The sequence below is a fragment of the Dryobates pubescens genome, chromosome 1, assembly GCF_014839835.1.
Source record: "Dryobates pubescens isolate bDryPub1 chromosome 1, bDryPub1.pri, whole genome shotgun sequence".
In the NCBI taxonomy this organism is placed as follows: Eukaryota; Metazoa; Chordata; class Aves; order Piciformes; family Picidae; genus Dryobates; species Dryobates pubescens.
The window spans coordinates 36617943-36645361 of NC_071612.1; the positions used below are offsets into that span (position 1 = coordinate 36617943).

The 27419-nt window shown below is 40.3% G+C and overlaps 1 protein-coding gene across 1 annotated transcript in view; it reads left to right on the forward strand.

Annotated features, from left to right (window-relative positions):
• SMIM14 (small integral membrane protein 14) overlaps positions 1-21785 on the forward strand; it is a 41929-nt gene extending 20144 nt beyond the window's left edge. The window contains exons 3-5 of the mRNA XM_054163940.1: positions 11296-11344; positions 18500-18648; positions 19600-21785. Of these exons, the coding sequence (XP_054019915.1) occupies positions 11296-11344; positions 18500-18648; positions 19600-19632 (231 nt within the window). The 3' untranslated portion in view covers positions 19633-21785. The remainder of the gene's footprint in view (positions 1-11295; positions 11345-18499; positions 18649-19599) is intronic.
• The last annotated feature ends 5634 nt before the right edge of the window (positions 21786-27419 follow it).

A 27419-nucleotide genomic window follows, 5' to 3' on the forward strand; every position in this document is an offset into this window, starting at 1 on the left:
ATGAACAATGCAGGTGGGTTGCATACAGAATCATAGGAGCAACAGAGGTCTGTGAGATGTTGTTCCTGGGCTGCTCCATGGTAAAGTGTGTGCAGATGGATCACACGAGTTCCTGCCTTGTGAATGTAAGCAGAGCGCTTCATAGATGTTCTTGGGCAGTCACCAAGGCCAGTCTTGACAGTGTTCCTATGTAATTGCAGGAATGGAGTTGATTGCTCAGTGTCCAGCTTCCAAAAAGATGATACCAATTAGCACTTGAAACTGAGGAGTAAGGGGAAATGCCAGATTTCATCTATCCTAAAAAGCAAAACAGATGCTTCTAAATATTTATAAGAACAAATCACAAGCTGGGATAATTTAGCAGAATCTAGAAAGGAAAAGACTCAAATGTCTCAGTCAGCAGCCAGACTATCCTCAGGTAACCTGTTTTGCAGGAGACTTGCTAAACCTTTGTTATTGCATCTGTAACTTTTAAGCTTTTTATTAAAAAAGAAACCAAACTAAACAAAACCACGACCACAAAACCAAACATAAAAAGCTCTTAGAGGTTGCTTTCTAAAGTGCTGTTCTGTCACTCAATCTTACACAACATAAACAATCAGGATTTTGTTTTAAAAGGATCCCTGGGACATCAGTTCTCAAAGTTGCTGAACACCACAGGTCGCAATGGAGACTGGAAGCTCGCTACCTCAAAACCTTTACTCCAAAACCCTTGTGTAATTTTCTCCAGGCCAAGCACTGTAAATCCAGAAGTTCAGAGTGAAGATCAAATTCACCAGAATAACAGTGTAATTACAAGAGATGCCCAAGTCTGGAAATGTACTTGTAGGATTCTTTAATCCAACAATGACATTGTGTGAAAAGCCCATGATTGATGTAGACTTAAATAACTTACATTTGGCTTAAAGTAAATGAACTTTTCCAGACTGATTTGTTTATACCTATATAGACAGGTATTAAGAATTAGGACAAGAATAAGAATTAAGGCTTTGTCTAATGAAGAAGGTTTGATGTATTCAGTTATGACTATTACATATAGAGTTAAAAATACATATTCAAGTAGACAGGATTTCTTCTACAGTCAACTGGAGGGGGAATTTGAATGATGCTGCCATGCCAAGGTCAGGAAGAGGTCAAGAAGTCTGACTTTACAACCTGAAGTTCACCTTTTAATTCCCAACCTGTCACTTTTAATTTCTAATTTAATTTGTGTATTTACTTTGAAAGTCTAGGAAAACAAATTTGGCATTCAAAGTACAATTAGTGGGTGAATGCATCATATTTTTATATATATATATGTTACAGTTTAAATCTCTACTTGAAATGCAGACTGCAGTTTGTCTTGTCATCACAATGCTTATACAATGAAAACAGAAAAGCTATTGGCATTTAAACTCTTCTTCCCCTCTGCTATTAGCAACACCAGAGAAAACTACAAAATGAGAAAGCTGTTTGTTTTTAAAAATCCTGATTCCTGCTAAGCTGCATGAGTTGATTATTTTTTTGTCCTTCATTTTACTTGACTAAGCAGGTTGGGTTATTTTCTTCTTAATTCATGATACCATGAAGATTTTATAGACAGGGGACTTTGTGGTGCACATGATATTTTTAAAAGGTTTTTTTAGCTGCTTGTTAGTTTATCTGGGAGATAGTGTTCATACCCACAGTTCTTAGAACTTACGTATTACATACTTCAATAGCAATGAATTCTCTTAGGCTGAATGTTCTACCATTTTAATGACGTGGATTTTTCAGGGTTCTCCTTGGTGTCAAAATACGAAATTTTCACACATGGTAAACTTCTGTAGTATTGCAACTAATGACCAAGTGTTAGGATTTTCAGATATTCCTAGGATACAATAGAAACTGAAAAATCTTTGGCTGGGACTTGATAAATGTCATTTCTAGTATGTAATACCCATAGCAACATCTGTTATGATTTGGTGCTGTTGTGCAACAATTTGACTATTGTATCTTGGACTCACTGTTTACTCTGTGGGTCTAGCAGATAGCTGGGAACTTCCATGAGAGGAAGTAAGCACAGAAGAAAAATATCACAAGACTTTTCAACCTCTGCAGATACACAAGTCTTGCCAAATGAGAATGACAAGTCTTTTAGCTTCTATGGCTTTATCTCCTGTTCAATCTCCTCCATCTGCAAAACTTATTTTGACAAGAAAGTCAAGAATGAAGAACAACAAAAGACATTGGATACGTAAATGGGGGAGGGGGGACGACGACTCTGTCAAAGAAGGGGCCAGTTGTTTGAAAGACTCACAGGGAAGGACATTCTGTGGTATCCAGAGAAAATGGTTCCTGTTGTAGTTGTGGCAGAAGATAACAAATCTCTAAATAAGGATATTGTTGCATTTAAACCATTTTATTTCCCCTTTTCTCACTTCTTTTGTAAAATAAACATTTGATTGCGCTGTGTTACTCCTCTGGATTTCGATGCTTTCTGAGTAAGCATGGCTGATCCATGGAGTATCTTAGTGCAAGGCTTGGTTCAAATCTGAAAACTATGTGGTGGCAGGGGATAATCATACATAGAGCATCTTCCATGAAGCCTGAGACCTGTGTATATGACTTCCTAGAGTGGTCAGAAAGTCTAAGCAAGCCAGTAACACACATAACGTTATGTGGGCTAAGCATTCTATTTTTTTCCACTTCTGATACAGTATTATTTGCTTACAGAATCTATGACTTCAGAATCTTCTTATGCTAATTTTCAGTGAAAATGAGCAATACATTCTTTAACCCAAAACATTTCTAATCCTGTTATACAAAGGGAGCCATTTTGATGAACTGCCAGCTGTTCTGCTGCAGATGTTTGGTGGCCCTACAAACCTCTGTGGGGATGACAATCGTGTCTTACTTTTGCTCTTCAGTAGCTAATTGCAAAGAAATGGCTCACATCTAGTTATGTTGCTATATCAGAAGGGTCAAATCTCTCAAAAACTCTGCGGCATAGAAAGCAAGTAATTCTTTATATATTATTTTTTATTATCTTGTATGCAGAGGTATCACTAGATTTTTGTGGCAAAAGTTGCAAATTTTTGAACTATTTCAACCCAATTAGTCCAAACACTCAATTTTGCCAACCAAGTTCCCACGTAATTCTCCTAGCCAGGAATTTTAGGGTCTTACTGTTATAAACTGAAATGGTGTCCAACATAGCCAGGAAGAGACTTTGTGCAGGCAGCACAAAATAAACATGGATGGTTAAATCAGATGTGAGTTTTGTGCTGCAAATGCATCAAAGCTCTGAAGGTGTCACAATATCACAGTATAACTAAGGTTGGAAGAGACCTCGAGGATCATCAAGTCCAACCTGTCACCACAGACCTCATGACTAAACCATGGCACCAAGTGCCACGTCCAATCTCCTCTTGAACACCTCCAGGGACAGTGACTCCACCACCTCCCTGGGCAGCACATTCCAATGACGAACAACTCGCTCGGTGAAGAACTTTCTCCTCACCTCGAGCCTAAACCTCCCCTGGCGCAGCTTGAGACTGTGTGCCCTTGTTCTGGTGCTGGGTACCTGGGAGAAGAGACCAACCCCTTCCTGGCTACAACCACCTTTCAGGTAGTTGTAGAGAGCAATGAGGTCACCCCTGAGCTTCCTCTTCTCCAGGCTAAACAATCCCAGCTCCCTCAGCCTCTCCTCATAGGGCTTGTGCTCAAGGCCTCTCCCCAGCCTTGTTGCCCTTCTCTGGACACGTTCAAGTGTCTCAATGTCCTTCTTAAACTGAGGGGCCCAGAACTGAACACAGTACTCAACGTGCGGCCTAACCAATTCAGAGTACAGGGGCACAATGACTTTCCTGCTCCTGCTGGCCACGCTATTCCTAATGAAGGCCAGGATGCTGTTGGCCTTCTTGGCCACCTGGGCACACTGCTGGCTCATGTTTAGGTGGCTGTCAATCAGCTGTCAATCAATAAAGCACAAGGTTGGAGTGGCAGGGCGTGAGCTTTTTCCTGAGTGCTCATGCTCCTCTTACTTCCATTTCCACACTTTCACTGGGTGCTGGTGTTGCACAGGTCGAGGCTCCAAACTATCATAGAGTCACAGAATCATAGAACTGTCAGATTGAAAGAAAGAATTCTTCCCCAGATCACCAAATCAGGGATCCTATATGCACAGTGGTCCCTTCTGCCTTCTTTTTTGCTGCATCTTCCTCCATAAAATTTCTTACCTTTCAGTATGAAAGGGAATGTTCTTCCTGTGTCACTATTGGCTGATGGTTCTGGGTCTTAAGAGTTGGTTTGTAACCTAGGAATATTATCCTGAGAGGTACCAACCTCATTTGCCATGGGAGAGAAAATTGCCTGTCACCTCACAGGTCCAAACTCCCTATTTCTATCACAGACTGTTATTCTGTCCTTCTATGAACAGTCATTTATTTTAATTCTGCATGTGGTCACAGAAGATGTAGGAGTGGGGAAGGCAGTGCTCACTTGCCCCTTTTTTGTTCCTTTAAGAGGCGGTAATGTGGTTTAAGAGCCAACCGAGTTCCATCAGTATGCCCGTCTTTCCCCCTTATTTCTCTCCTATTTCTCTTGGCCAGCTCATAGCAGAGTAATGCATATTGGTGTCATTTTTTTGCGTCTTTAAATCTGAACTCTGTGGATAATGCTGCAATTCAATTTGCAGCCCAGCCTGTATTCAGGACTGGCCTACCCTATCACAGCAATTTATTTATCCTGTTGCTAACTAAGTAATTTCCATACTTTGGACAGAGCAGACATGGCTGTCAGCAGAGCTTGAACAGTGGTTTCATTACCCAGAATGCAATCAGGAGGATGCCATGGTGGTGTCATCTTTGGCAATGTGGAGAGAAAAAGCAGAGCTTACAACTGATCTGAACTGCATAAAAACTATTTTCACAAGGGATGATATTTTGCCCTTGTTAGCACATAAAATTTCTGTCAACAGTCTTTATGATTCCATTTTAAATGTACTTTTATACATGGGATAAATGACCATATCAAATTAGTTATCTGTCCTTGCTTTCCTGCTTATCTATCCTTTTCTTTTCATTGCCACTATTACTCATTTCTACTCTCATGTCTAATTTATCTCTTTCTTTAACACATGTCTCTGGGCTTCTTTCCATCACATATTTTTGTATGGAGCTCTTTTCCTGACCTGGCTCATGATCTTGCTAATTTTTCATTCTTGTCTTTTCTCAGGACTTATTTCTGCATTGAGCTGTCTGAAAAGTTGCTCTAGAAAGGCAATTATTCTAATTATCCATACATAAATAATTTTATTTCATCCCATCTGCCATTCACACCAGTTTTCATTAGTTATTGCATTGTTAGCCCTGTTCTTACCATTTTGTTACCTCTTTATTACACCATTTTTGGAGTAGGAAGGTGCTTTGGGACAGGGATTGTGCCATTATTTCTTCAGTAACAGTGCAAACTGCTGGGCTGTCTGAGCTGGTATCTTCCTGATAGTTGAGTAGTCTTTTTTTTTCCCTTCTCTTTCCCCCAACTGTCAAATAGATCACTTAACTTTAAAAGTGCTGCCCAGGGAGGTGGTAGAGTCACCATCCATGGAGGTGTTCAAGAGGGGATTGGACATGGCACTTGGTGCCATGGTTTAGTCGTGAGGTCTGTGGTGACAGGTTGGACTTGATGACCTTTGAGGTCTCTTCCAACCTTGGTGATTCTGTGTTCATTCTGTGTTTCCCCAGGCAAGATGCTATTAAATTTAATTAAAAACAAACAAACAAATTTGTCTGATCAGAGATTGCAGGACCAGTCACAGGGTTTATGATACTGCTGACCTCTGGGGCAGCAAGTTCTGAAAACTCATCTGAAGAGTTTCAGGTAACTCCTCTGAAGAGGAAGTAAGGGAGCTGACACCAAAATGAGTTTCTGTGAAGGCAGGCAGAAGCCTGAATTTCCTTCTTCACAGTAGCTATCTGTGATGAGTGGTAAATGCAAAGTAGTTTAACTTCTTCCATGGGAAGACTGAAATGATCTTAGTGGCTGAGGTCACTGTTGGAAAAACAAGTTAGTTGTCTGTTAAGCTAGATGTATTTGTTTCACTGGGGTTGCTATTTCACTTGAACTTGAGTGATTTTTGTGGAGCAGCTAATGTGCAGCAAAAATTGACACCCTGTTTCCACCACCCAGTGGCATGTTTATATGTCCATGGTAGGTTTGCACATTAAAAAACAGAGATTTTTCCTTAATATACTAATCTCACAAATAAGTTTCCAGAGGCCACTAGCAGTGTCACTTTACTATGACTGTTCACATTTTGTTCCCAGTTGGGGGACTGTGAAAAATGTTTGCTCTCATTGCTAAAAACTCTGCAAACTCCTATCAGAACATGCCGTAAGAGCAGCAGCAGGACACAAGTTTCAGTTACGCTTGGTGGGTAGATGCTGTTGATCCACAAGATGGCATGTTAAAACTGTACTTTATTTATAGCCTCAGAGAAGCAGGATCTAAACACTGTTGTGTTGGTGTGAACTGGGGCTAAAAGCTCTGTATTTTGGGGAGGAAAAAGGAAATTAAAAAAGAAGAGAAAAGCTATTTCAGTTCTTCAGTAGGAACCACTTGAAATGTGCTCTTCATAGTTTTGTGGTGGAGTATTTGAGTGTCATGGGGAAAGAATGAGGGAAAGCCCTTTTCTGTCTTGCCACTAGAAGTAATTTGGTTTCTTTTTCACTCAGCATTGTGTTGGGTTTGCCCTCCAAATATGTCAGTAAGTGGACACTGATTTGCTATAATTCAGCCACTGCTGCCTCCTGTTTTCAAGAATTTAGAAGGGAATTCATAGAAACCAAATACCCATATTGACCAAGAGTTCTTGTGGTTTGGGCACTGTTAATTGCAATTATTTTAACCTAAGCTATTCAAGATTTTAAATGTACTGGAAAAGAATTAATGCCCACAATTGGATTTTAAATAATGTGAATTTATAATTGGTTCTACTTGTATTGCCTGTAAGCTTGTACTGTATTAAAACTAAAACTACTGCCTGCAAGTTTGCATTGTATTAAAACTGAAATTGTATTGCCTGCAAGTTTGCAGTGTATTAAAACTGGAACTTTTGGAGCTTTTTTTAGCTCCTTTTTACCTTTTATGTTGTTTACAATTTGTCTTTACTTCATTGTGGACAATGAAAGATAAATTAGTTCATTTTTTGCCTTACATGCACTAAGCTATTTATTATATTTGGATGACAGACTGTACAGAGAATGTTAAAATTCAAATACCTCTGTATTTAAAATGGAAGAAAATAATAAGACTATCCATAAATATTTAGTTTCATAGTATTTTTCACTCTCTTCTTGTGTTGAATAAGCCTTAATGTTCCACTCACCTAATTTCTAGTGGGTTTTAAGAATTTTTTTTTTCTAATAAAGAAAATTTCCAGCATATACTGAATAATACAAAAAAGGCTGCTGCTGACTTCAGTGGGTGTGACATCAGGCAGTCAACTATTAATCTTCCACTAAATTCACATTTTTGACCACACAAGGATCTCTGAATATGACTGAGACCAAATCCAACATTAATAATATTCCCTTTCAGTATGTAAGAGTTAAGGTATTCTAATAATTACTCTTCTGTTCAGATTTTTTTCATCAACTCTGTAGTCTTCCCAGCCTGAAAAACATTGAGTTTATTTGAAAAGTCTCTTTGAGAGTTTTGTGGAGATGAGGAATGGTCTTGTTCAACTTCTTACCATTATCCCACAAACTTTCATCCAAACTCCCCCTCTACACTGGATCAGAAAGTCTGAATACAAAGGAATGTTTATTTCCAGGCCCTGATAATTGCTCTTTTTTCAGTTGCCTCGTGATTGAAATGTCTCACGTTCAATCTTTTTTTCCAGTGGTTGCTCTGTCCCTTAAGGCTGCAGTTATCAAGACAGAGCTAATTGGTAGCAGCAGCATTCTTGTTTCAGCAAAAGACATCACCTTTCCCAGCCATTCCACTTGCGTAAGCGTTTCATACACGAGCCAGGATCGTTTCTCATCTTCTGACTGAGTGAGCACAAGGGATCAGATTTGTCTTGGGTTACAGAGTTAGCAACCAGCTCACCTGAATTAATTGAGAAAAACCTGGGTTTAGTGAGGCTCCTTTTCTGTCATCTGCTCTGCTTCAGACCAAGAGAACACTGTGAACCTGGCACTGAGCTGTTCAAAACAGGTTTGTTACCTGACTCCCTGGCTTGCAGAGCCCTCTTAGAGCTTCTGCTCCTGGATTCCACGGTTTTGCATGTGCAAGGAGAGGAAAGCAAGCGTGGCAAGATATTTGAGTAGTGGCCTTCCAGTACCTGAAAAGGGCCTACAAGAAAGACAGAAAAGGAATTTTTTACAAGGGCTTGTAGAGATAGGATGAGAGGGGTTGGACTGAAACTTGAGGAGGGCAGATTTAGACTGGAGATTAGGAAGAAATTCTTTACAGTAAGGTTGGTGAGATACTGGAATAGGTTGCCAAGGAAGGATATGGATGCTCCTTCCCCTGTCATGTTTGAGGCCAGGCTGCATGAGACCTTGAGCAACCCGGTCTAGAAGGAGGTGTCCCTGCCTATGGCAGGGGGGTTGGAACTAGATGATCTTCAAGGTCCCTTCCAAGCCAAACCATTTTATCATTTTAACATGTGATCTGTGGCTTCTTAAAACTTAATGTGAGTCAATGGGTGGTCCTGTTCTGACCAAATCTTTTCCAGCACAAAGTGTTTTTATAAGAAGTTTTTATATTGCCTGCAATGGTTGAGACATATTTCTTATAAATATTTGTATTGCTGCCTATGAATGTAGCAGAAACTGTGAAGTATTAATTCTTTTTAATTTTGGGTGGGATCTTTACATCTGTGTGATTATATGGTGATGTTTTCAATGTAGAGGAGTTTCCAACAAATTACAAAATACTCATCTTTTTCGTACTTGTAACTGCTTTTACAATGTAATTTGAGGTTTCTACATCTACCCTGTACAGTTAGTTTCTAAATCCTCATGAAAACAAAAAAATAAAATTGAATATTTGTTGTCCAAGCCCTAGGCAAAGTAGAGAAGTTGTGTGAGGACTAGCCATCCTAGGGATAACCAGAGGCTGGTACAAGGGTTCTGATCATACACCTATTACCTATTTCAACATTGGGCATATTTATGTGCTGAAAAATACCTATAAACTGTATGACAGAGTAGGGATTCATTAATTTATAAATTAAGGCCCCCACCAGAATTAAATTCTTAGACAAACAGAAGATAATTATGTTGCTGATCTCTTTAAAATGTGGGTATAGCGATATCCAGTTTTCCCAGTTGAGGAGTTTTTCAGTGCAGCTATTCTAAATGGGTACTATTGCTAATGTAAAACCTCCCCTTTGAGAACAAATTACAAAATTTGAATATAAAATGAGCTTTTACTCTTCTGTAAGGGCAGGAAATTAGCATCGTTTGATAGATTTATTATTTTTAATAGGCTAAGTCAAAGTCTTTGGGTTGAACTTCCCCTGCTGTTGTTTTAACTATAAAAACAGCTGAAAGGTTTAATCCAGCCTTCCCAATACTTCTGAAGGAACTTCTTTGTAGTCTTACTGTATATATTAATTTGTGATCAACCTTCAATTTAATTTGTCCTTCAATTTAATTTGTGGTTTGTTTTTTTTTCTTTCTCAAATGCATCAGTTATTGCGAGTCATTATGATAGAGGAAGGAGCTTAGACTTCTCCAAGTGTCTTCCTCTTTCAGTTGCTCATGTGTTTCCTTGATGTGCTTTGCATAATATTATGACTACACACAGCAAATCAGTTATGCCAATACCAGGGGAAATTGGGTTTGTTGACATTACTGTCTGTCTTTCATAGGGAACATAATCTTTTCTTCTCTTTCGTATTTGGGTATTTACACTGATAATAAACAGATTAGGCTGTTATGGCAAGAAGGGTTGGGATTTGTGACACTCTTGTGAGGTAAAACCTGTCAAAAAGCAAATGTCCGTTCTAACCAAGGCATTGTAACAATTCTGTACTTGGAAAAACTTTCATTATTATTCTCTGTACTTTACCTAAGCAGAGGATAGAACCCCTTTCTGTGATATAGCAGATTAAATACAACCATTTAACCTCTCTGTGTCTGATGAAGGATGTGGTATTTGCCTTTCTTTTTAGACTCTCTCATCTGCAAAGTAGTTGTACTGAGTTGCAGGTTAGCCAGTGTTGACTTTTCTTCCAGTTAGCAAGTTTACTTAGTCTGTAAATCCAAATAGTCATGGCAATTCCTAAAAGCATTTAAAATTTTACCCACCAGTAAAGAGAAAAGGCAGTAAATGCATACTAAAATCTTATTAAAAAAAAAAAGTCTTAGGTAGAAAAGCAGTAAATGCTGAATTTAGTTACGAAATTTTAATTTGGCTTCTCAATTCATAATTTATCACAGTCTGTTATGTAAGCAGAGAGTATTTAAATGTTACTTGCTGTAGATAATAGTAGTAACCCCTATACTTTATGAATCATGTGGAGAGTATCACTGTGTACAACAATGCCTACATCACTATAGATTTGTAACTTGGATTTGAAAAGGCATTCAATGGGAGCAACCTGTATGGAAGCAGTAACACTATAGGTGATTTGAAGGTTTTGTGTATATAGTGTTCAGAAAGTACCTCTATACCTGGAGTTCTTCACACACCATAAGCCCAGTGCAGTGCAGTAAAGGGTCAGTTTTGGGCTCCCCAGTTCAAGAGAGACCGGAATCTGCTAGAGAGAGTCCAATGGAGAGCTATAAGGATGTTTGCAGGACTTGAATATCTCTCCTATGATGAAATACTGAGAGACCTGGGGCTGTTTAGTCTTGAGGAGGCTGAGAGGAGATCTTATCAACATCTAAAATATCTGAGGGGTGGGTGTCATGATGAAGGTGCCAGGCTCTTTTCAGTGGTGCACTGTGATAGGACAAGGAACAACACGTACAAGCTAAAACACAGGGGGCTCCACCTCAACACAAGGAGACACTTCTTTATGGTGATGGTGCTGGAGCACTGGAACAGGCTGCCCAGAGAGGCTGTAGAGTCTCCTTGTCTGGAGACTTTCAAGACCTGTCCGGATGCCTTCCTGTGCGGCCCATCCTAGGTGATCCTGCTTTGGCCAGGGGTTTGGACTCCAGTGATCTCTAGAAGTTGCTTCCAACCCCTAACATTCTGTGATTTTGTGACCTTCCTTATCTTGAACTTGTGCTCTGACATTGAACTAAATGATGATTTTGGTAAAAGCTGACCAAATCTCATTGCTGACTGTCACATCTCTCTTCTCTGTTTCAGCTGAGACAATCCCAGTCATACTGCACAGACACAGAATGCCTTCAGGAATGTGAGTAACTGTTGAGATCAGGTGTATACAAGTGAAATAAGCAGTAGTGATGAAAATGCAGCCTCACAAGTCTTTGAAGTGTAGCAGTTTATGCAATGTTTTAGGAACATATTACATGAAATCAAATACTGCAGCCCTGTTACAAGAGATGATTTCTGAGACTCTGTGATGCAGGTGAGTATTTGTACGTTGAAACAGTGTATGGATGTAGCAACACTGAGGAGACTGGAAGTATCAGTACACCAGCATGACCCCATCAGGCCCCAAGCATTACTGAATCTTACTATTAGCCTCCAAGAAAGATTATTTCAGTTCTCCTCTGTGGTGGAAATTTGTAGGGGGCTTAATTTGTCCTCCTTATAGTCAGTCAGAGCAGCCTAACCAGTGAACTCTGGATATTCAGCACAGACCCCACATTTCACTGAGGCTGAGTAATGCTGTCAGTGCTGTGAGGGAGAGGAGGTTCCTTGCCAGCTCTGACTAAGGGGCTGACACACACCCTGACTGCATTTGTTTTGGACTTGGCAGTCATTGAAGCTGAGCACTGATGTGTACACTGACTTGAAATCTACTGTGAAATGCACGTAAAAACTCTTCCAAATGGTGCACATTACTGGGACAGTCAAATGTCACCAGCATCTGCAGGGAGGCATAGCTGTGCAGAGGATGTGCACTCATGTGAGCTTGGCCTGAGGCACTCTGTTTATGCTGTTCATGGTCTAGAGGGAGCACGGTCAAATGCTTACAAATCAAGATGGAGTGGATCTGTTTTTTCTGTATTGCTTTACCAATTGATCATATGAATTCACTCAATTAGTGGGCAGCAGGACTGCTATAATGCAGGAAGCACCTGAGCTCTGTTCCTGGAAGCAAGAGCTGCTGGTGCCTGTGTCTTCTGCAGCTTTAGGAGCAGTGCAGTCAGGGTGTCCAGGATCTTGAGGAGAGGGTGTGATCGTTTGAGGCAAGGGTGTGATCGTTTGAGGCTGTGCCTTTAAGAACAAACAGTGCTGGGACACTCTGGCTAAATGTTTTTGGTACTAGAACAAAAACATTCTGATATTCTAAACAAATTTCATTAGTGGATGGATAAAATGCAACTTTAAATTGTAAATCAGTTGGAATTTTTTTCTCTCAGTTCAGTTTGGTTTGGGAGTTGGGGGAGTTGGAGGTTTCAGCCTGTTCTCCCTGCCTGCTTCTTCGCAAACTGCTGGAGTTGGCCTTGAGATAAGCAAAAACTAATCCTGCATGGGCTTTTGATGCTTACTAACAACTCTTTTCCTTAATAACTTGCCTTTCTTTCTCTCTAACCCCTTTTTGGGAAAAAAGGGAGGTGGGGGGGAGAGAGGGGGTTACAGGGAGGGGATCCCTCCTCGGGGAGGGATTTTTGTTCTGTTATTTCTCTTTGCTGTATATTTCTGTGTATATATTGTAAATACCTGTATATATTGTGTTATATATAACCTGCTTTCCATATATGCTTGTAAATATATAGATTTGCTCCTCCGACTGGGTTAGCTGTGGTTTCTTACTCTGTGGAGGAGAGAGAGTTAGGCCCTCTCTCAACCTACCACAGAGGGCATGCAGTCAGGGTGTCCAGGATCTTGAGGAGAAGGCATGCCTTCATTCACTGATGTTTTTCCCCCTTCCCCCCCCACTAAAACTTGTTTAGTGATGGGCAGCTAGCTTGGACTTGCACTGTGCCCTCCCAGTGTGAAACAGTCCCAGATTCATTGCCATGTTGTGCCAAAGGGGAAAAGCCATGAGCTTTCAGAGGGAACTTCTGCGAATAAGGAATGGAGCACACGTGCCATAACACTGCTGCTGACTTTCCAAGTTATGCTGTCTTGACTTCTAGCACCTTTCCTCTCTCAGCTGCACCTATTCTGGGGCAGACGTATGTTCTCTCACACCTTAGACTTCTACATGTGGGTTTGTGTGCTTGTAGGAGAGGGAAGGAGGTAGGTGACAGGAGCTTTCTGGGCTTTAGTCTAGTCAAAGCCTAGCAATGGTGGGTCATTCTCACTCAAGTGTTAGGAGTCTTGGCTCATCAATATTTATGAAGCTCGTAGGCTAAAGACTACCAATGAGTAAGTTCTGTTATGTGTGGGCACAAAGCTTGTGGGATAACTTTGGTGCTACTAAACTATAGTGCAGCAGGGAGGTGAATGGTTTGCAGCAAATAGCTTTTCATCCTGAAAGAGAGCCTTGCAACAACTGTCTGTGCAGATGCAGGCAGTTTGGCAGCAATTGTTCCAAATCAGTGGTTTGCTTCAAAAACCCAAGCAAAAATTATAGAGTAAATCCTCTCCTATGTTATTATATTGCCTTAAATTTACTTCTTGCAAAAGTACTTTTCTGCTGATGCAATGACACTGCCTGCCTCTTCGTTGGATTGTTTGGTGATGCTTCTGTGACTGTGCTTGCTTGGGCCAACATGATCTCTGTAAGATCCCAGGAGTGAAAGGCAAAACCAAGCAGACTGGAGAAGCTTCTAGAGATGTTTTCAGAGACTGATTAAAACAATTCTGTGCCAGTCTTCTATCCATTGCCTCATCCTGTTCTAATGAAATAGACTGTGATGAGTGTATTTTTGAGGTGGGGCTTCTCTTCCCTAGGTCCCACAGCTCCATTTCCTGTTAACTTGCTGACGTTGATTCCTCATTTCAGGACCTCGATATGAAGAGTCTTGTTTCACTCCTACCTATTTGCTCATTCCTAGGATTTGATCTTCCTCCTGGAAGCGCAGCTGGGAATGTTGCCATACACAGATTCTTAAGTTGCAAGGTTGTGGAATAGTTGATGAGATGTATGTGGGATTTTGCGGGGGGGAAACATCAGGGTTGTGGTTCAGCCAGTGACCCAGCAGCGTCATGTGTTACGCTGCTGCTACCAGCTGGAAGTTCTCAGAGAACACCCCGTGTTGATTCTTCCTGAGCATGGTTTGGTTTTTTTAAGTCTGGATTTCAGATCTCTTTGAGATCTTTGGAGCCAGATCAAAGCAGCAGCACCGAGGGTCCCTCATTCACATTTTTGTGTTATTAGCACCAAATTCATACCTATGGTTGTTGGCACCGTTATGTTGTTATAGTGACTACCCTCAGAGAGTTTCCTGCCAAGGTTAGGACCACTACTTTCACATTTGTACTCCTACATACAGGAGGATGTGAGCACTGCTTCAGAGAACATTTGGGCACTCTGCTTGATGGCTGTTCCTCTGCTGCTTCTCTGGTAGAGTATCTGCTATGACAGTAGAGCATGTATCAGAGTCTGATGACTGTTCCCTCCATTTCAGTGGGTGCCTTGGAGAAAAAAGGCTGCAAGTCTGGAGTATGTGACACATGTTGGGATTGTTTATCAAAAGATCTTACAGTTTCCCTTGAAATGAGAAGTGAGAGCGATAATTTGGTTTGGAGTTCTGTCTTAATGCAAGTGGAGATTTCTCTGAAGCATCTGGCAGTGGCAACATCAGTGGCTCATCCAGCCCAAGGAGGATCCCAGCTGGTACTGGGCTGCTCTGATGCCTCATGGCCCCTTCCAGTCAGCCTTCCATGTCAAAGGAAATGAGGGAGCCACCGCCTGAGTTTTTTTCTGTGTTCTATCAATTCCCAGATGTTGTGACCTGGATTTACCACATTCATATTTTCACCACGATTCTCAGTGCTCTGCTAGCTTGTAATGTGGTCAGAGATGACTGTCTCAAATGTTGTCTACTCTTCTTCCAAATTTTTATGTATTTTTAATTGAATGCATATCTGTGAGTCATCTTCAGTTGCTCTCATCCAGGGGAGTCACAGCAGCCTAACCTAACAGCATGAAATGTCTGCCAACTGTTCCCTCCCTTTTCTGGCAATTCCTGTCTTCCTTCTTCCACTCAGATCCTTTTTTGATTTCTTCAGTTTCCCTATCCCTGCCTTTGAGAGTGTCAGCTTGCAGGGATTATCTGATGGAGGTTTTCCCTATCATCTGTAAAATACCCCTCTTCATACAGTTTCCTGCCTTTCACACAACAGGTAAGGTTAAAACCACCTTGAAAAGAGGAAGGCACAAGCCACAAAGCATGGGTTTGCCTGTCCATGTGCAGATGTTAAACATCTATAAAGAGCTGAAGATACAAAAGGAGATATTTCTATCAGGAGAGGGCAGACAAAAAATACATGGAATATACTTCCACAGTAAAAGAAATTCAGTCTTTTCCTCTTACAGTTTAGAGTATAACCTCACTCTGAATGAAATATACCACCTTAAGAGGAGAGCTAAGCTGGAGTAAGAAGCATTTAACAAGGACATTTATTAATTTAAATATTGTACTCTTTAGATTTCAGTTGCACGATCAGGAAGTGGTTGACCTTTAATCTTTAGAAATTATTTTTACCAAACTCATAATTTTAGTAGTTTTGATTGCCTTCTAGTAGACCATTAAATGAGGTGGTAAACATCTGTCAAGGAAGATTATTTTCTTCCCCATTTCTCTCCAAGAGAAGAGTAGTTTATGTGGACTGGTCTCTGTTTCCATAAGAAAAAGCAAGGCAAAAACTGTGTCACATATGTGAAGCAACAGATAGGGTGCACCACAGTCATTAGAGACAATCTCACACCAGTTCCTCATAAAGCTTTCTCCTGCACAGACATAATTCAGCCATGGTGTCAAAAAAGTCCAGGTAAACACAGGGGCAGAACTGCTCAGAGGCTTCATTCAGCTGTGTGTGGATATGTACCTATGAGCCATGGGGACCAAATACTCCAAAAATAAAGACTGTGGGCTGCAGTTAGAGTGGTGAAGAAAAGCAGGTTAGGGACGGTAAGTTTCATGTCTCTCAGTGGCATAGGAATATGCACTTCTACATTCTGCACTACCTGATATCTTCCAGGCTCTGGAGATTAACAGCCAGATCCATCCATCCAAATGGGTAGTGGTGGGCACATTCATCTGTGAGCTCAGAACAGGACAATCTTCTGTCTGTCTGGAAATATTAGAGAATATCATTCACAAGTGCTCTTAAAGGACAACCTTGTTCTACTGAAGGCAGTTACCAAAGCAGGTACCTCAGGCTGTCTTATGTGCTGCTGAAGGTAGTCTCAGGGTGGCTATTAGTATTGCCTGGAAACCCCACCATAAAGCAGTTCTTCTTTTTGTGCCAAATCATAGGCTAGTTTACTGAGTGCATGTATAAAGGTCATGTAAGGTTTAAAATATTGACATACCAGGTTGATAATAACAGTAATCTTTTCCCTCAACATAGCTGCAGGTCTAAACTCTTCCCTGCACAATTCTATGTGCTTTCTGAATCAATTGTATCTGAAAGTTTAATGAATTAGAGGCTGTAGCAATCTCATTTATTTTCTTTGCAGTATACCTTCTCCTCATATACACCACCCTTTATTCACTCAGATCTTCAAAAGAATTGTCTGTCACTTGTAGTTGTCTGTACTTCTAATCATCAAATTCCTCTGCACTGGCACCTTCTCAAGTTTTACATGTCTGTATTTTTGACATTTAGAAGATCAGAGCTGTCGGGCAGTTTCAAACACCTCAAGTTTGAGGGGGTTGGACTAGAAGACCTTTGGAGGTCCCTTCCAACCCAGACCGTTCTATGACTCTAAGTTGGTGGTGTTTGTTGCTTTTGGGATGTGTGTACTTCTATAGTACATTTTTTTCCCTTCTTTGACATTTTTGAGTGCATGTGATGTCAGTATAGGAGATCAGTCCGACAGCTCCAGCTCATGGAGTCTTACTGACAGACCAGCAGTGCTGTGGAAGGTGTAGCTATGAGCTTCCCTGCAGTGCCCCTCTGCTGTGTTTCAGCTGTGCTGTGAAGAAACCACTTTGAAAGAAGAGGCTCTGTTAAAAGCGCTACCCAGTGTGACAGTGATGAAAGTGGTGCTTTGGTAGCAGCATTGACCTTCAAGGACAATACTCCAGCAGCTCACTGGGTCTAAGTTATCTAGCAAATGTTAAATAAGAACTTCCAACTGATCTTGAATCCAGACAACTCCATAATGAGATGATCCAGATGAGTTGAGACAACTGAAAAATCTGACAGATCTTAGTTTCTCTGTGGAATTTCTCTGCATGTTAGTTTTCAGCTTGAGTAATAAAACAGAACAGCTCTTCTCTTTCTGAAACTTACTCATTATAGCTCTGTATTAATTGATCATCTAGATCATTAATGAAGATGTTTAGATACTATTGTAAATGAAGCCATGTAAGTACCATAGGTAATTAACTCCATATTGGTTTACAGTTCAGCTGATAACATTAGTTGCAGTTTGATTGTTTGAAATTATGTTTCAGAAGAGAAAAGTTGTTGTTTTCAGATGTTCAGGTATTTGCAAGAGTTTCTTGATCCAAAACCATGAACCAGTCATCTCCATTCTGAGGGGATTTTCTCGGTTTTATTTCCAAGCTTTGATGTCTCAGCCAATCTGTATGCAAATTAGGTGCAAAATTTTTCTCTTGTATTCCTGGGCTTCACTGTTTCATATATCTCTTCAGCATTTTTTCTTTCCCTCCTGACAGACTCATTTTCCTTGATGCTCTCAGAAAACACCACATGACCCAGCTGATCAGTCACAGAGATCTGGCATGTTGACACTGACCCTAGTTTGGAACAGACTCTCAGTAAATAACTTGCAGTATGGAACAAAATTAGAACCATTAATTTGGTCTCTTCTTGCAAGAATTAGCATGTTCTGTGGGGGGGGTCTGACAACAGAGTCTCAGCTTTCATCTCTTTAATTTTATTCCTTTATTTGAGGCAGAAAACAAACACAAATGTACAGCTAGGGGGGATCCCACAATGCACAGATACTTTGCATCAGGTTTGATTTCTTAAACACAAAATGTGTGTTTATCATCTACAGTTCATTAGCAGTTAATGTGAACTAAGAAATATTCATGACAATTCTGAGAATTCCAGTGAAATCTTATTAAATTGATTCACTTTCAAAAGGGATTAAGAAATGTGATGAAAAAACAGTGTAACCCTAACCAAGAATTGCTTGTCCCAAAGCCAAAAGGAAGGACTAATCAGAAAACTCAACTGAAAAAGTATTTCAGGTTTTCTTCTGAGACTTCTGAGCTGCATTTTTTGTTCTCATTTTGAGGAAAGAGCTCTGCTGTCACCATGTTCTAACTTCAGATTTTTTTGTCTGTAGTGCCAGGACCAAATTCCTCCGGTGACAATGGCATCAGCTTTGCCATGATCATGATGGCCTGGGTGGTGATTGCACTTGTCTTGTTCTTACTGAGACCTAGTAATCTGAGGGGATCCAACACAGCCGGCAAGCCAACCAGCCAACATCATGTAAGTGCATCTTCAGGTGCTCTGTAGACACTCTACAATAGCTTAAATGGATTTTGGATTAATACAGACACTTGGTCCTTACTTTTTTTTATCTTCTTGAAACTCTATTAACAATGAAAATGAGTAAAACCAATGTGATGTGGAAGTATAACCATAAGGGCTAAGTGTGAGGCCTGCCATGGGAGAGAGCAGACATGGGTGACCAAGTGTGGATAATAATGTTCTCTGGACACTGACTGTCCCTGGCTGGAACTGCTTCCTGCCTTCTGTGCACAAGGGCAGAATCACAGCTTTGGGAGAAGTCAGGATACAAAATTACAGCATGAAAGTGGGACCATGGAAAAATCCCTACAGCTACAAGAAATTGTCTTGTTCTTTGATGCTTATTTTCTCTGAATATAGAAAAAGATATTGAAAGCTCTTTAATCATAGAATGGTTTGTGTTGGAAGGGACTTCAAAGATCATCTAGTTCCAACTCCTCTGTCATGCACAGGGACACCTCCTACTAGACCAGCTTGGTCAAGGCCCTGCCTTCCAACACTTCCATGCTTGGAGCCTCCACAGCTTCTCCAGGCAACCTGTTCCAGTGCCTCACCACCCTCATGAGGAAGAATTTCTTCCTAATGTCTAATATAAGTAAAACTTCTTTTGAAGCCATTACCCCATGCCTACATGTCTTTGTAACAAGTACCTCTCCATCTCTCCCGTAGCCCCTTCCAAATACTGGAAGGCTGCTTGAAGGTCTCCCTGGAGCTGGATGAACAGCCCCAACTCTCTCAGCCTGTCCTTATAGCAGAGGTGCTCCAGCCTCCTGATCATCCTCTGGAACTGCTCTAAGACAATGAAACTCAGTTCCAAGTTTTTATTAATGCTGAATTCTTTTATGTGAAGCACTGTTTCTAATCCTGTACTTTTTTCCTTTCTTTCTTTTCCTCCTTTCTTCCCCCTAGGGACAAGAACCACCAGCCCCACCAGTGGACTAGAGTGTTCAGCATTGGAAAGGTTCAGCAGATAAAACTTTTCATGACCAAATGAACGAAGTGACCAGATTACTCCTAAACCCCCTTCAATACTGATTTCTTTTCTCAATTATATAGACCAGAATTATCATTCAGCAGTTACCTCCATGAACTGCTTTTAGCAGCTCCATTTTTTTAAGTTAATTTTTGCTTTGTATGCTCTTACAATTCTTAGTAGATTGTAATTTGAATAATGATAAGGCATTGCAGGGTTGTTACTGTTACTGTGGACATTCCACTCGGTATCTTTCTGTTACAATGATCATAATTTCTTTGCAGTGATTTCTGATGTGCATTGAAGGAAAAAGACAATCCCTGTGCATCTATAATAATGGAAGGTTACTGACCTTTCTTCAGATTAATCCTTTTTTTTTTCCTCCAGTATGCTTTTGAGAGTTATATTAGTGTTTCAACTATTAACTTATCTATGTGGTGAAAAATTGAAATTATTTTATACCTGCCCTGGGCCCAGAGCAGCTTTTAATCTGGTCTTTGGATCACTAACATAGTTTTGAGGGTTGTTGGCAAAAGCATGGATCATCCACTCAAGTTACACGGGGTGTGTGTGCACACACAGAAGTGAATGTGGTAATTGCCACTGTCAAAGCTTTGACACATCTGTTGGGAACTTTACACAAAAGAGTATACCACCAAAAAACCCCCAAACAAACAAACCATTAATTTAATGTTGTTATATATCTATAAGATACATCCCATTCAATAGGTTGTCCAAAACAGAATGTGTTCCAAACCCAGATTTGTATACTTACAGACTTGATGAAAAGAGAAACTTAATGAACAGAACTTGGTAGAATTTTCTGTCCTGGCAGTCTTCTAATAATTAGAATTAACAAGTTTTTAGACATGATGTAATGAATATTGGACAGGATGAAATCATACCAAGAGGTTACCAAGATTGCCAACATTTTGGTATACGACATATACCAGATATTCAGGTTTTTTCACCTGTATCTTATCAGCAATTCTTGACATTTCATCCTTTTACCTACTGGTTGTAATTGCAGAAGAAACCTGCAGGTGACTCCATATGGCATGTCTTTTCCCTCTAATATCTCTTTGTGTGTGGCGTGTTTGTGTGTGTATGTGTGGCTGTGCACGAACCTGTGCACGCCTCCCATTGTAGCAAATGGGAATGACTTTTTTTATGTACATTAATTTAAGAACATTTTAAAGATGTACAGAGAAGCAACACTGTATATTTTTCTTGACCAATTTGAAAAATTGATGAGAGTAATGTAAAGAACATTCTTATGTTACAACATAAAGCTTCTTTCCATAAAGTTCAGTAGAACAGGCATATGGGAATTCAAAGCCTTACTCTGCAAACCTTTACTTCATGAGGACTTCAGTTCTGGAGCTGAAGGGACTAACTGCTAAGATGCCTAAAGGTTTGTATTAATGGGCTCTAACAAAAGTCTCGCAGCAGATCCCATGGCTGACAGATGCAGGGTTTTCCTTCTCAGGGTAAATGGTGGGCCAGCTAAGCCTCCTCGTAAAGGCACAGCATATACCTGAAGAGAAAGGCTTCTGTAATTTGATGTAGTTGCCCTTTGAATTTCTGTGGAATAGTTTGCTCCCAAGTGTAGGAGCATGGGTAAAACCATTAAAAAAAAAAACAATTTAAATGAAGAAAATTGGGCTGGATGCTCTCAGTGGCAGCAGTGCAGCACCATGTAAAGCAGGGGAGCTGCAGCAGAGAAGCTGAAAGCATTTGTCCTATTACATGAATGGTGTACAGGCCACAAACACTGTGTAAAGGTGTCACTGGGACAAGCAGTCTGTGCTTGCTTTTTGCCTTGCATGTACTTTTCGGTTTGGAATACTGTTTTGAACAGAAGAAGTAATACAGCATCATTTTGTTGAGCCAACACAGAAATTATATATAATCTCCTACACTGACCTTTTCTCCAAGGATTTTGGGCCAGAATTCTTCACTATGGGATGCATAAAGCAGGCTTCCAACTGAGGAAGAAGCCAGCTGAGGCTTCATTTCAGACAGAGCACCGCTCCTCATCCTCTTGGAAGCCGGTGAGATTTACAGCAGATGCTCCTCACTTGTGAGGATCAGCCTTGCTTTCCTTAAATGTCTGTCTGTGTATTTCACCATGTGCACCCAGCTCTAGCAGTCTTGGCAAGTGAACTTTTTGTTCAGATGAATATGTTTTACATTTAAATGAACCTTCTTTGCTTCAAATTTCCTCTGAGTCATTGTCCCAGTGATTTTATATGTCTGCTTTCCTCATGTAAATTGCTATTTTAAATTTTCTATGTAAAAGAAAAAACAAAAACCAACAAACCATTGGAAATATTTTATTGTTAAATGATTTACTAAAGAGCCAGGCCACTATCCCACATCAAAACGTATACCTTTAAAGTCCAGATACTCTCTCCAAGATAAGAACTTCAGATCACCACTCTTCAATTAAAACAAAAGCAACTAATTATAGGACTGTATTTTGCCACTCTTATTCATGTTAAATAGTGCCTTACTCATCAAGTAGTTGCACTGAAGTTTGTGGGACTACTCTGAGCTAATGTACTAGTAGCAGCTTTAGTAAGAGTGGCAGAAATCTGGCCTTCAGTGACGTAGTTTGCGATGAAATAATCATACCGTGGTTCCAGCTGAGAAGTGTGGAAGAGATTAGTGGTATGTGAATCCTAAGGATATGACTAATTCTGGAAGGAGAGTTTTAAACTTGGTTAGTAAGAGATGCAAGTTCTAGCAACTTGGGAAATAATGGAGGGAAATTTACAATTATACCTTAGCTTACACCTTTGTTAAAATAGTAGTATTTTTAGAGTCTGCTTAACACACTTACTATCCTCTGAAATGAGAAATCATATGTATTCATGTATTGTCTTCAGATCACTTAGCCTTGTAATGTTCCTGATTGAAAAAGGAGGAGTGATGATGTGATGTACCTAATGTAAATGGGTGGTTTCAGCTGTCTGAATTATGCCAAACACACACACACACAAAATCATCTGTGCCATTTGCGGTTTCCTGGTAAACTTTTACTGAGTACTTGGATTGGGATAAAGGGCTTGTACTATGCACTTTTTATTGACTTAAAATAAATAGCAATCATTAGTAACTTTTTGTCTTTGTCTCTTAGTCCTCCTAGAAGAGGTAGGACTGCACCACGCTGTCAGTTTCTAAGGTAATTTAAAATAATCTTAAGTATTGGTAAAAACAGCATGTCATCTGTGTCACCTTTACCATGTAAATTCTAACTTTAAGAATGGACACTTGCCTTCTGTAGGCATCTCAAGCAAGTCAGAACAAATTATAAGCAGTTGCTGAGGTTTAAAGATACTGTGATGACCAGTATGGTCATCTCTGCTTTTTGTTTTTCAGAGTTTTGTGGCCTAGGAAGATAGAATTAATGCTGTAAGAAAAGTAATGGCCAAATATGTTCATTATGTTACTTCATTTCACATCAAATCCTACTACTTTGGGATTTGCAGTCTTATTTTGTGGTCCCAGTTCTTGGCAGTGGTGGACCCAGAGCTGCCCTGACAAAGCTAGATGCTACAGTGGATATGAGACAGCATGCAGAAGTAGCAGAGACCTGCTGCTTCCTCACTGCTCCCATGGAGTGCAGCACTCTTCTTCCTCCAACAGAGCATGAAATGCTGAGCTCTGCCTCAGCAGCAGCTCAGATCCCACATTAGGGATTCCTGTGTTAATCCAAGGAAAAAAGGGAACAGCAGGGGAGCATTAGGGTTCAAAATAACATACAGCTATCCAGAGAATCAGAAACAATCTGACTTTATTTTTAGTAATAATTTAATAACAAGTGCTTTAGGCATCTGAGTCAATTTAGAAACAGTATGATCTTCATCAGAGATCATTAATGTCTGCTTCACAAGATTTGCCCTTTTACTTAAACAGGAAGTTATAAATAACTCCTAAAACTAAAGCTAAACTCACAATTGTTAAAATGTTTGCCAAGGCTTGACATGCCTGTTATGAAAAGTGTTGCTGAAAGAAAATTAACAAAAATGGCCTCACTGTTCAGAGCCACCAGGTAAACAGGGAAGATTACTCTACCTGAAAGAAATCGTATCCTGTCTAGGGTGTTTGGGAGAAATACATCAAATTAGTGCAGAAAAATGTTCCATGAACATTAAGTGAGTTTCTTGCAAAAATGCCTTCTTCTGCCCTTATTTGTTCAGTACCAACCAACAGTCTACAGTGCATTTCACCACAGAGAAATGCATGCTGGGGTTGGGGAAGAGGCAGACTGTCCCATGGTGAGCCACCTCCTTGCTTGGGAAACACCACAACTCCTCCTGTCTTCCAGGCAGTTACACTCACCAAGGTCAGCTGAAGACCTGTCTCTTTTTCATCCATTGAAATGTATGAAATTGAACCTATGTTGCTTGATTTTGTATTAAAATTGATTAAAATTGATTCAAATTCCCATGGCAGGCACTTTGTAGTTCAACATCATAACTAGAAGAATCTGGCCTCCACATGGCCATTTTAACAATTGTAGGCAAGAGCATTGGTCAGTGTGTGTGAAACAAATGTATTCCTATACACCACAATAAATATTAGTTCAACACATACATCAGCTTTCTAAAGGTTTCACTCACTTGTTATGGGAAGTTATATATTACACAATGTCAACTGAAAATACAGCAATAATTTCTAATCAAAGATCACAAAGGAGCAAGCTGTGAAAAACAAGTCTTTTGCATGTATGGGTTTTGTTACTGTGCCCTCCAAATTATACATTGTGAAAGAGGGGAATATTTTCTCCAACTATGTAGTTTTAGATTTATAAATGTTTTCTTGAAAATTACATATTTTTTTCTTTGCAAAAAATACTCTTAAAATGTAGGAGAAGATCATAGAATCGTTGGTTGGAAAAAGCCTTTAAGATCATCAAGTCCAACCATTACCTAACTCTACCAAGTCTGGTGCTAAACTGTGGCCCTCAGCACCACATCTCTGTGGCTTTTAACCACCTTCAGGAATGGGGATGGAATAGAATAGAATAGAATAGAATAGAATAGAATAGAATAGAATAGAATAGAATAGAATAGAATAGAATAGAATAGAATAGAATAGGAATTAACCAGGTTGGAAAAGACCAACCACCTCCCTGGGGAGCCTGTTCCAGTATTTCATACCCCTGGAAATTTCTTCTTATATCCAACCTAAACCTCCCCTAGTGCAACTTGAGGCCATTTCCTTTTGTCCTAGATAATAGAACTGAGAAATGGTTTCCACACATCTTCACCATTGTACAGCATTCTGAAGGTCACAGCCATTGCTTCACTGTAAAAAGTAAATTGGAAAAGTAAAATGGAAAAGGTGAAGTAGCTCAGTTTAAAGCAGAATTTGCAGATGAAATGGTAAATGATCAAGTGAATATGATTAGGAAGAAAATAATCTACAGAAGCCTTCATAGAACTGGACACTACAGTAAGCACTACATGTAAGACATCAAAATCTGCTTTGTTGTTGTGGTGATGGGGAGTCAAAAGATGGTTTCTTAGCTCTTCTAGTGATTTTCATGCAGCCTTGCTTTCGATCCTCAGTTTCATAGAGGTGAAATAAAAAATCCAAATAATTATCTTCCTATTTAATCAAATATTATCTTGCAGTTTTAACCACAAGTGCATCCTGTCTGTGCCACCTCTCTGGCTGTGTGCTTCTGATTGGCTTCAGTATGTAGGGGGAAGAGATGAAGCCAAATTTACCTTTAGCTATACTATAAGAGTGGATCAAATGTTCACCTTAGTTTATAGGAACAACTGTTATGCAAAAGGACAACTCAGGTGAATAAAACCCTCCCAAGAAATCATGCCCCAGGGCAACTTCTCTCCAGTTTGGCTGTGATGAAAGGCAGTGCCTTATCTGGCTGATCTTACTTCCATTGCAGTTCTAGCATTTAAGGCTTCCTGAGTTGGCTCTTCTATGGGAGACTGAGTGTGCTCCATATTCAGGAGAACAGCTTCTGCCCACAGCACTTCTGCGGGAGCAGCTTTGATGCCTGGTACAATGTGTATGGTTTCCAGAAGAAAATCAAAAGAGAGAAAAAAATCAAGAAGGGAGGTATTTACTAAACAATAAATAAGGCCATCAAATGTAATTATGCCTGGGAGGAAGTGTGAATAATTTCTGTGTGTACTGAGAGATTTAAATAATCTAATTAGAGGAAGGTCATAGACTAGAAAACAAAACATGGTAATGAGGGAACCAAAGGAACAAGCAGGCATAGAATCATAGAATTGTTGCCTTGGAAAAGACCTCTAAGATCACATTGACCCTTGACCAGAAACTCACTGCATTTTGGGACAAATTTTGCCAATTGCATTCTGGGGTGCTGGTTGTCACTAATAAAAATACTGTGTTGGATTAATCATTAGCTGTTTGGGTAAACTATCAGACCAAACAGCAAAGTCAGAGTCCTGCTGAGTCAGAGAAGGAGGTGAGGAGAGGGTGTAAATATGGATGTGCCACATAGCAGGTGTCTCTTTGTGACAATTTGTAATGCTGGCTCTGTTCAGTTCACTTATATTTGTCAGTAGGCAGATGCAGCAGCTTGTGTCCACAACTTGGCTGCTTGTGTCCACAACTGCTGCATGGCTTGTTTTATGCAGCTGTTGGGGCCTTTTCCAGAGGAACACACAAACTCAGTCCCACACATCCCTGTGTAATCTCTTTAGCTGCAGACTCCTTCCTTCCTCTTAGCACTGTAAAAGACAAAGCATGGATTCAAATGCTGATCCAACTGATCTGTGGGCAAGTCTTCTGGGCATTTTTATGCTGCAGCCTGGGACCATTGCCCAGTAGCTCAGATTTCCTCGCTACGTGTAGGGTTGCCTCCTGGTTGTGCCATGTTAAGAGTTAAAGAAAGGCTAGAAAGACAGTGGTGGTGGTTGAATGTATGTCAGATGTCAGTGCCTCAAATTGATTACATGAACACAGGTGCCCTTAGTTAATGATCAACTAAATCTGGTAGGGATTAGTTTGACATTAAACTAGACCTCCCTAGATATGATACAAAACTTCTTTGATAACCAGGGTTCCTCACTGGCTTCTCCTCCCATGTCCAACAGCAGGGTGCCAGCCAGCAGATTATGCAGTCATGCACTTACTTGCCCTTTGTATTCTACCTTCCCCTCATCCTTCAAATCCTTCATAAATCATGATTTCTCTCTTGCATAATGGAACAGCTTTTGTACAAGAGGTAAAGCCCACCCCCTCCACCTCTGCCCTTTGCATGATGGTTTCTGGAAAGGCAGAGATGTAACCTCGAGCCCACTTCCCTATTTTTCACCCAGAGATCCAACACTGGTAGGTGTTCTGGTCAATCAGCTGTGATGTTAACAAACACTACCACTTTCCTTGGCCAAGGTTTTTGAAAGGTGCAGCCCTAAACCTTTGGACTGCATGCTGCTTGGTCATGCTGGTGTAAGCCTTTGCCTGAGAACACAAAGATTAGGTTTATGAGAGCATATGGCAAAGGGATAGCTGATTCCAGGATCAGATCAAGTTTAAATGTGAAGCAGGCAACTGAACTGCTCAGGCCTGACAGGGCAGAGGCAGACAATGTACTTTTAGGTACCTAAGGAAAGGCACTGTCAAAACTGGAGTATCTTCTATATACTTTTTGGAGTCCATGCCCTAACTTTTGGTTATTGCCTAGGTTATAAACTGTCTTCTGTGTATCTGTAGCCTAGAAGTTACAAATATCTCTAAAAATGCCTAT